The following is an 11,895-nucleotide window of genomic DNA, read 5'->3' on the forward strand; positions in this document are numbered from 1 at the left end:
GAGACCTTTGGAAATGTGCTGTGCGTGAGAAGACCCGGCAAGCCAAGTAAGATCGTTGCCAGTGCCCCTGGACTGGCTCTTATGCAGGTGGCACATGAGATGCACCATTTTGAGCATGGCCGTTGCCAGTACCGCCTGACTGGCTCCTGTAGGATTTTCGAATGAGATCGTTGCCAGTGCCCCTGGACTGGCTTGTGCGGGTGGCACATAAAAGACACCATTTCGAGCGTGGCCGTTTTCGTGCGGGTGACACGTAAAAGCACCCACTACACTCTTTGAGTGGTTGGCGTTAGGAAGGGCATCCAGCTGTAGAAACTCTGCCAAATTAGATTGGAGCCTGGTGTTGCCATCCGGTTTCACCAGTCCTCAGTCAAATCGTCCAACCCATGCTAGCATGGAAAGCGGACGTTAAACGATGATGATGATGATGATGATGATGATGATATATATATACAGCAGGCTTCTTTCAGTTTCCGTCTATCAAATCCACTCACAAGGCTTTGGTTAGCCCGAGGCTATAGTAGAAGACAATTACCCAAGGTACCACATAGTGAGACTGAAATCAGAACCATATGGTTGGGAAGCAAGCTTCTTACCACACAGCCATGTCTGCACCTACATCTATAGGGTTGGCCAAATGTCACCTGGCAGTAAATCAAAACCATTTAATTCCAAGATTTATTTATGTTTAACAACTGAATGAATTTAATAAAAGCATCTAAACATGAAACATCATGAAAATTGTTCAAAGTGAAGTCCTTCTTGAGTGACACATTTTTCTATTCAAGTCAATACAGAATTAGAGATAGTATTTATAGAATCTTGATTTACTGTCAGGTGACTTCTGGCCAACCATGTATGTATGTATGTATGTATGTATGTATGTATGTATGTATGTATGTATGTATGTATATATATATATATATATATATATATATATATATATATATATATATATATATATGCAATATATATACATACATCTTATATATATGTATATATATATATATATATATATATAGGCGCAGGAGTGGCTGTGTGGTAAGTAGCTTGCTTACCAACCACATGGTTCCGGGTTCAGTCCCACTGCGTGGCACCTTGGGCAAGTGTCTTCTACTATAGCCTCGGGCCGACCAAAGCCTTGTGAGTGGATTTGGTAGATGGAAACTGGAAGAAGTCCGTCGTATATATGTATATATATGTATGTGTTTGTGTGTCTGTGTTTGTCCCGCCCACCCAGCATCGCTTGACAACCGATGCTGGTGTGATCATGTCCCCGTAACTTAGCGGTTCGGCAAAAAGTGACCCGATAGAATAAGTACTAGGCTTACAAAGAATAAGTCCTGGGGTTGATTTGATTCGACTAAAGGCGGTGCTCCAGCATGGCCGCAGTCAAATGACTGAAACAAGTAAAAGAGTAAAAGAGTAAAAGAGTATATATATATGTATATATATATACACATTTTATATATATATATATATATATATATATATATATATATATATATATATATATATATATATACACACATTATATAATGAAAGATGTTCTGTTAGGGTCACCTCTTTTGTATATAAATGTACACTAATTTTATATGAATAATATGTTGTCTATTGACTACTTTATGCATGCTAGCCACTGGCAGAAAATTTCTCTAATTTTCCTACCCTATATATATTTTCTTAATATGATTTTCGTAATTTTTGAAGAAAGTTGGTACATATATTTTTATTCGCTGCTGACTATAACTGTGCTCGCACAGTGAATTTGAAAAATTGTAATGTATAAAGATGGGGCATGTGCTGTCTATTTGTCCCATAATTATATGTTAATTTTTAGTGCCCTTGCTGATGAAGAACACGGATAACAAATTATTTTATTAGTTCATTAATGTTTGAAACCTAGGTACAAGTGGTAACTATTGAAAATGTTTTTATTTTTCATCCCTTTCGAAACTACACTTAACTGTGGTTTGAATTTTGACTGTTCCTTTCAGCATGTAAAGTATCCTGTTAGGGTCACCTCTTTTGTGCATAAATGTACACTAATTTCATATACATTATATATATATATACACACACATTATATATATATATTATATATAATATATATGTGTATATATATATGTGTGTGTGTGTGTGTGTGTGTGTGTGTGTGTGTGTGTGTGTGTCACCAGCACAGGAGCCTGTCAGGTGGGCCTGGCATTGATCACGTTTAGAGTGTGCTTTTTATGTGCCATTGGCATGAGAGCCAGTTAGGGTGGGTACTGGCATCAGCCATGTTTGGATGGTGCTTTTTACATGCCACCAGCATGGTAGCCAGTCATGGGGAACTGGTCACAGCTGTGATATTTGTTTTAATTGACTCAACAGTTCTTCTCAAGCATATTGTATTGCATGATGTATCAGGGATGCGCTTAACAGGGCTGGACATCCAGGTTTTCCCAATCATAGTATATTTCCTATCATTGCCTCTGTGAGGCCCAATGTTCAAACATACATATCTATCTATCTATCTATCTATCTATCTATCTATCTATCTATCTATATATATATATATATATATATATATATACTTATGTAAATATTACAGGAAGACCCTGAAAAAATGGGAACTTTTGAAAAACTCAACAAAAATAATAAAAATCCAAATCCCCCCCCCAAAAAAATGATTGACAAATATTAAACAAATAAAAAGGCAACTTTTGAAAAGTGTAGTGGCAGCCATGTAGTACTGTACATTTGGCAGCACTGTGGTACAGTAAGCATCATGCAGAAACAACCCTGTAATCTAGTAATCATGGATCAGTGGAACGGTCAACAGTGTGCTTTCGCCATAAAAATGGTTTACAAAAACAACAATAGTTTGGAGGGTGCACAACATGAATTCCAATGTCATCTCAATTTAGGGTGTCATGGTCAAGTTCCCTCAAAACACGTGATAAAAACATGGATTAAAAACTTTGATGAGACTGGATTGGTTCTGAAAAAGAAACTGACAGGACGAACAAGAAATGTTTGTACATATTTCAGTTTTACAGACCCCACATTGTTCAGCTCATAAGCAAGCAGCTGCAGTATGGTTGTCCTGAGAGAGTATTTGCCAAATTCTCCATTTTGACTGAAAATTTCATTCATACAAGTTGCAGATCATGCAAGAACTGAAGGAGAATGATCACCAATTGCAATTAGAATTCTGTCAAAAAATTATGGAAAACATAAACAAAAGCAAAAAATTTTTGGACAAGCTGTGGATGTCAGTTGAGGCTCATTTTCATCTCACAGGTTATGTGAACAAACAGAACAATCATTACTGGGCAGACAGCAACTCTAAAGAACATGAACACCCTTTACACAACAGCAAGGTAACAGTATGGCAAGCAGTTTTGCCTCTTGGGGTCATCAGATCTTACTTTTTCAAAAATGGAGAGGGGATCACAACAATTGTCACTTTAAATTGATATGTTGAGATGCTAAAATCTTTTGTTGTACCTGCATTGAACAATATTCCACAATTTTACAATGGTGTGACATTGCATGCTACAAGGCAATCAATGGTAGCTATGCAAGATTTGTTCAGTAACCTGTCATCTCAAGATTCAGTGACATTCACTGGTCCCCAAGATCACTTGACTTGTCTGTTTGTGATTTTTTTCTTGTGGGGTTACCTTAAAAGTTGGGTCTTCACAGCTTGGCCAAGGACACTGGATGAACTAAAACAAAGAATTCAAGATGAAATTCGTGGTATATCAACTGAGATGTTGCACTAAGCAATGGGTAACCTCAACAGTAGATTGACAGAATGCATATGTAGAAGAGGATGTCTTCTAATAGATGTAATTTTCAGACATTAATACTTTGGATTACTGATTATTAAAAGGCAAGTTGTTTACTTTCGGTCAATAAAATTTTTTTTTAGATTTGGATTTTTCCTATTTTTGTTGGATTTTTCAAAAGTTCCCATTTTTGGGGGGGCACCCTGTATTTATATGAGTGTGTATATATATAAATATATATATATATATATATATGTATGTATATAGTTGAAATTTACAGAAAAACAAATGATGAAGACAGGTGTATGAATGACAAGCAGGGAAAGTTAAAAAGCCCTTTATGGTTTGAGCCTATGCTCTTCAACAGAAAGAAATAAGAGAAAATAAACAGAGAGAGAATACAAAAACTTGTGGATTTAGTGGTCAAGCATGGCGACTGGTTAGAAAAAGGTTTGACATGAGAGGTTGAAAGAATGAGAGATAATAAAGTATTGGTAATCCCAAAACGAAGGTGTGGATATGTGTGTATGTGGATAGGCTAGTGACTTTGATGTGTGTGGATGATGGTGTGAGGTGTGGGTGCCGGGAAGTGATCAGTGCTAGTGTGTGTGGAGTGGTGTGGGTGTATGTGGATGTGGAGGTAGGGGTGTTGGGTGTGTGTGGGGTGTGTGGAGGTGGTATCTGCGAAGAGAGAAGGTGGGTAAGACTGAAGAGAGGAAGTAGGTGTCAGATGAAGAGAGGAGAAGAGGAGAGTCAAATGAAGAGAGGAGGGGAGTTGAGCCCATGTAGCACAAAGGATTGAAGAGATTAATTCCTGTTCACAGCGAAGGTGGAAGTGCGAATGTCCTCTGTGTAAAGACAATCCAAACACAGACAAGTGTTGTAGAGTGAAAATGGTGCAAGACCGGAGTGTCATTGCTTGGAGGTGCTCTGTGAACTGGTCAGCCAAGTGGAACCTCATTTGACCGATGTACAGAGAAGGGCAGAAAGAGCAGGAGATGTAGTAAATGACGTTGCTAGAAGTGCAGGTAAAAGAGTCTTATATATATATGTGTGTATATATATATATAATGTACATATTTATATGTATATATATATATATATATATATATATATATATATATATATATATATATATAAATTTAATTAGAGGATATGTTAACCTCATGAAGGGATAGTTGCATGCAAAGAAATACTGGTTCAATACCATACCTAGTATTGTTGGGAAATGAAATCTTAAAAACACCAGTTACTGACGTCACCGAACTCTAGACCAATGAAATTTAACCTCCGATCAAATACAACAAAATTACCCTGTAGCAGAGCTACATTTTACATAGTAATATGTGAGTCAACCTGCATAGCAGATGAATATATTGATGAGGTGTCTAGCCTCGCTTTGATAAAGTGGCCTCATTCTGAGCTACACTGTAGAAAACTTTCATTTCCTACTAAGTTTCGGTCAAAGGCACATGTCTTCTCTGCAGCTCCATGCACAATCTTCCACGTGTGACTCACATGTCTATTCACCTCAACACAAGATATATGGTTCATAAATGATGATATTTTATCATACACACATCCTCAACATGACTGTTTTCATTACACACATGGATACATACTGTAATATAAATACTATATGTTACTTCTTTCAGTGCAAATGCAAAAATCAAAACTTTCTTTGTATGTAAACACACGTTTTTGTATCATACTACATGCTTCCACCACAAAAGGTGAACACAATAAACAATATATTTATACACAAAAATGTCACATAGTGATTCAGACTATCTGTTTTTCCATTTAATAACACACACTCAAACAGTCAATGACAGCCGCTATAAAATGGTGACCCTGATATATAAAAAAAATATATACATATATATGTATATATATATATATAGTGGTTTGTCAGATGCCTTGTCCAATGAAAAATGCTTGTTACTAAGAAAACACAAACCAAAGTCATTTACAAATACACCACACTTACACCATAACATTTTCATATACGAACAATCTGTTGCTAGGATGTTGAAACCCAAAAATTCACTTTTGTTGAGTCAGGCTAAAAATAAAAAATTTTTTTTTGGAAATAGCCAGATGTTCTATTTTTCTCTTGCCCATGTGAATTGATACATCACGTAGCTCATTGCCATTTTGTCCTTCTTCATAAACTTTGACGTCCTTTCTCAAGTTACACATGCACTCTAATTTTGAATACTCCACATGAACACAACACAGCTGCCTGAGCTATCTGTTACATTTAACAGCACAGTCGCGTGCCATTTTACAAACTTTTCCCCAGTAATTGACATCTTTCTGTTACACATCTCACCATGAATAACAGTTGCTTACTTTGTTTCACGGGTGATGTGAAAGTGTGGTTTGCACAAATTGAATCAAAGTTTGCCATGAACAATATTGCCTCCAAAGCCCAACAACTCCATATATTACTTGGCACAATGCCACCATCCCTGAAAGCCACCGTGAGGGACCTGATAACTGAATCCCCACATGATGCCATATATAGGAGCATTAAGCAGGAGATTCTTTGACGCATGTCCTTGTTGGAAGATCATGTCCTTGTCGGAAGATTAACCTCACTTAGAGACAATTGATATATCCTCACCTGCCTTTGCCACATGCAACTTCAAGTACTTCCTAGTACCAATAGCCAATGCACAGATTTTGTGCGATACTTCTATGAATTCTCCTTGACCTTTTGCTCCAGAGACCCACAGACAAACAGTCTTCAGGACACTGCATAACCTGTTACATCCTGGCGTCAGCACCACAGTGAAACACATTTCGGTCAGATTCTTTTGGTCAAATATGAGACGAGACATCACTGCTTGGTCATGCTCCTGCCTTTTCTGTCAGAAGTCAAAGGTGCAAAGGCACATCTGTACACCCCTTGGCACATTCAACACACCAGATGTGCGTTTCAACCATGTACACATTGACCTTGGCCTGCTCACCTGCATTGATCATTTTGCACATTGGCTGGAAGCTATTCCTTTAGTAGATATCACTGCAGGATCTGTTTCCAAAGCTTTTCTCACTGAATGGATATCACAGTATGGAGTCCATACCACCATCATTACTGATCGTAGAAAACAGTTTGAATCACAACTCTTTCAGGAGCTCACGAAGACCATAGGTGCACGTTGGATTTGAACCACCAGTTGCCATCCACAATCCAATGGTATGGTGGAATGATTCCACTGTCAAATGAAAGCTGCCTTGCATGCTTACTCAGATCGGCAGTGTTGGAGTGAATATCTTCCAATTGTCCTTCTTGGCTGTTAAGCCTCAATAAAGGAGGATTTTGGTTATTCCCCAGCAGAACTTGTTTATAGCACATCTCTTTCATTGTCAGGCCAAATGTTGGCCCCAGTGAATCTGTCCATGCAAGATCTCACTATGTACATACACAGACTTTCAGACTTAGCAAATACATGCAAGAACTGCCACCCATGTCAACACGACACCAAACTAATAAATCATCAGTTCCAAAAGACATTAATTCTTGGACCCATGTGTTTCTATGAAACAACGCTGTGAAAATCTCCCTCACACCTCCATACACGGAACCCTATTGCATCCTGTCACAAACAAACTATATACCATAGACATTAATGATAAAAAGGTAACTGTCTCAATAGACAGGCTTAAGTGGGCATACACAGACAGTGATACAATACCACTTCATACACCTTCCACATTCACAGTACAACATAATGCTACTCCACTGCAACCACCACCAACACCATCACACACACCAACCCCTCCTCCATCTAAATACATCACTATGACTCATAGTGGTCACTGTGTACATTGGCCCACCAAGCTGTCTAAAACTATATACATCTGAACTATAATGAACTATTTGTGAACTTACCAAGGACTTTTCAACAAGTAACACCAACAACGCAGTTTTGTTCTTCACAGTATTCCTTTAAACTTTACCTAATCGACTTGAGAATTTTGCTTATTTCTTTGTATTCATATTCTGTTTACCCTTACCATGCTTTGCCTTTTCATTTCAGTTTCTCATTTTTTGTTGTATTGCATCCTTCCGTTTGTATTCCATGTTCTTACCTGCTTTTTGCACTGCATATTTACATACGCCATTTCTATTTTTTTTCCAACTTTTTCAAGTCTAGCAGGAGGCTATGTAGCGGAGTTACATATTACATAGTAATATGTAAGTCAAACTGCACAGCAGACGAATATGTCAATGAGGCATCTAGCCTTGCTTTGATACAGTAACCTCGTTCTGAGCTACACTGTAGAAAACTCTCAATTCTGCCCAGGTTCTTCACAGGTTTCAGTCAAAGACACGTCTTCTCTGCAACCCCACATGCAATATCCCATGTGCGACTCATATGTCTATTCACCTTGACACAAAATATATGGTTTGTAAACAAAGATATTTTATCACACATACATCCTCATCACGACTGTTCTCATTACACACATGCATAAATGCTGTAATATAAATATTATTTGTTACTTCTTTCAGTGCAAATGCAAAAATCAAAACTTTCTTTGTATGTAAACACTCATGTTTTTGTATCATATTACATGCTTCCACCACAAAAAGTGAACACAGAATAAACAATATATTTATACACAAAAATGTCTCATGGTGATACATACTGTTTTTCCATTTAATAACATGCCAACAACAGCCACTATAACCCTTTAAGAGAATCAACCAACTGGAATGATTGGAAGCCAACCAGGCAGAACGACAAACTTGACCACCAGAAAAACAGTACTTTAACAATTCAAAAACCAGATCTGTTTGCGGAAAAAATTACAAATACACTGGATTCCAATAAACACCATTACAAGCAAAAGTTCCTGCACAGGACGGAAAGAGAATCACAGAAACTGTAAACCAAACCCCTTTTTTACTATCTTCATTTCTCCCTTGTTTTCCTCCCTCTTAACTCAGTATAACTGAAACTTTGATGATATTCATTTCTTGTTGATCACTACTAACACTATTGAATTTTATGCATTTAAACAAGATGAGACACAGTTTTTCTTATTGACTGTTACAAACATTTAAACTTGTCAACATTGAAATTTTTAAACACGTCCTTCTAATTCATAATTCTAAACTTTTACCATTGATAAACAAGAAATATTCTTGAAACTAGTTTGGTATATATGTAAATAAATTTATTTAAAAACAATTTCAAGTTTTTCCAATTTAGGTGCATTTTCAACAACAAATTTGCCTATAATTTTTCCTGCGTGGAAATACACCCCCTCTTTTGTTTTATATATATATATATATATATATATATATTTATTTAAAATTCTGGACTAGTGGGTATATATCGATTAGAGTGTTGAAGTGTTGAGTAGAGCACTGGCACAGGTTGGGATACCTAGTGTCATCCGCAGTTGGAGTATATTTCCACTGGATCTACTTCAAGAACTCCAAAGTGTTAGTTGAGATAATAATAATTTCTTAAGTATCCAGAAGATGGATTTTTATCTTTATTTATTAATCTTTATTTTGTACAACAGTCATTTCAACCCATCCTGCTACTGTCCCTTATGGGTGAGACTCCATTCAACATGTTTTGCATCCATTTTGCAATCTTGGTCTCATCAGGTATATCCATACATAAAGTTGTGTCTCACTAAAGATCATGAGTTTTGGCTGTCATGTTGTTATATGCCCGTCTGGTTAGGGAATGAAACATTACTACAATTTTCAATTACTATTATCTTTACATAATAAGAATTGCAAACATTTATAAATATAGACAATATTTGTAAATATAGACAATTAGTAAATATAGGCAATTTGACGCCTATATATACATACATACACTCACACATACATATACAAATATCAGATGTATATATCTACATACCTGTGTATGTATATATAGGCATAGAGGTGTGTGATTCATCCTTGGTCATATAGATGTGGAGCAAGTCAGACTGACTGTGAGCTGCCCTAGTCTTGAGGTGACTGTGATGACAGACTTCTGGTGAGGTTGTCTTCCAGCCATAAATTATATGAACTACAGCTGAAATTGACCATATGGGTGGGTGGGCCAACGTGCCTTGTGTGAGTGTACGTATGAGTGGGTGTGTGTGTGAATGTGTGTGTGTGCATCCTGACCTAAGCTAGCTAGTTAAACAACCTTTCACTCCTAGACATTCTAGACTGCATATATATCTTTCCCTTCCTTTTTCTAGTACCATTCCTTTGTCTTAAATCCAATGTAACTCAATCCATTCCTGTCCATCCATCGACTTACCCTACAATTTTTTTTTTTTATCAACAGTTATTTGTCTATATTCAGAAATGTTTGCAATTCTTATTATAAACAGATAACAGTGACTGCAAATTGTAGTAATGTTTCATTCCCTAACCAGACAGGTATATAACAACATGATAGCTAAACATCAGGATCTTTAGCGAGACCACAACTTTATGTATGGATATATCTGATGAGACCCAGACTGCAAAATGGAGGCAACACAACATGTTGAAAGGAGTCCCATCCATAACGAACAGTAGCAGGATGGGTTGAAATGACCATTGTACAAAATAAAGATTAATACCAAATCCATCTTCTAGTAACTTAAGAAATTATTATTATTATTATTATTATCATCATCATCATCATCTCATATATATATATATATATATATATATATATATATATATATATATATATATATATATATATATATATGTCTGTATATGTGTATATGTGTGTGTGTATGTGTATGTCTATATATATATATATATATATATATATATTTATATACATACAAATATATATATATATGCGTGTATGTGTATGTGTGTGTATATATACTAGCAAATGCACCCATCCTTTGGATGGTGTAATTTATTATAATGGTGCACTCCTATGGACAGTTTAAGTTGAATTAACCAGCAGTTAGAAGTTGTTTCAAGTTGATAAGCGTAAAATGTATAATTACCATTTTCATTAGCAGTTTATGATATGATATTAAGAAACTTAGGTAATGAATAAATTTTTTTTAACACAAATTTGGCACTTGGTAATAAATGAAAATCCATGAAATGAAATCGCAATTGCATGAACTTATTTTTTTTGTAATGCCTGACACAACTGCATTGAAGCTCTTTTTCAATAAAAGTCATGTATGATAAAGAAAAGCAAGCGTTTATAGCAAACCTGCAAATAGAATAATGGCATGTACAAAAATAAATGTCAGAGCACGCTTATGAGCAAACAGTGTGTGTGAAGTAAGAAGGGTCATTGAAGGTAAAGTACTGTTAAAAGCAATCAGAGAAATGAAGCAAAATATCAATGAAATGCTTGTAGGAAGTCTAATTGCTAATGGCTACAGTTCGGCGTAGATATGAAGAATGCAGTAGAAGAATAACTACTGTAGGGCTGATTTGTAGATGACATTTTTTGCTTTTCCTTCAGGAGCATAGATGAATAAGTTGTCTGGATGACCAACTCTGGAACAACTGATGTAGAAATGTCCATGTGAAAAGCACGATGTTTGAAGGTCCAGTCTGACAACTTTCAGTGACTGACTTTGTGCTTTGTTAATTGTCATGGCGAAGCTGAGTTTCAGAGGGAACTGAAGTCTCTGCATAAGGTAGGGGTAGTCTGTTGGGGTTAGCAGAATTTTCAGAATGAAAAAGGTATCATTTTTGCTATGCCATGTGATAATTTGGGCTTCAATGACATGGTTCATCATTTGTTTGACCACAAAGCAAGTTCCATTGCATAGTGTGGGTGCATTTAGATTGCACAGAAGGATGACAGGGCAACCGACTTTTAAGTGAAGTTCATGGGGAGGGAGTCCTGGAGGATCTTGGAAGTTGAGAAATTCTATTGGAAAGTGTGTAACCTGATTGAGGTCGGTAAAGGTGTCAACTGATCTGTAACAACATTCTTGAGAAGGTAGCTGACTAAGTTGTAGTTAAGAGTATCGACAGCTGCATTTGTAAGTGCATGAACAGCCCTATTACAAAGCCAATCTGGTTTTATGTATTCTGTTGTAAGATTTGGGTAAATGGCAGAACATAAGTCATGAAGGCTGGAGACAGTGTGGCCAATGGTGGTAGTGTCAA

General features: G+C 36.5%; 1 protein-coding gene across 1 annotated transcript in view; it reads right to left on the reverse strand.

Moving 5' to 3' along the window:
* Positions 1–11,653: 11,653 nt before the first annotated feature.
* Positions 11,654–11,895, reverse strand: part of LOC149134669 (uncharacterized) — a 1,473-nt gene continuing 1,231 nt past the window's right edge. The window contains exon 1 of the mRNA XM_089355800.1: positions 11,654–11,895. This exon is cut by the window's right edge and continues 1,231 nt beyond it. Coding sequence (XP_089211926.1) covers positions 11,654–11,895 — 242 coding nt within the window.

This window comes from Octopus bimaculoides, chromosome 7 (genome assembly GCF_046866305.1).
Source record: "Octopus bimaculoides isolate indiv1 chromosome 7, ASM4686630v1, whole genome shotgun sequence".
NCBI lineage: Eukaryota > Metazoa > Mollusca > Cephalopoda > Octopoda > Octopodidae > Octopus > Octopus bimaculoides.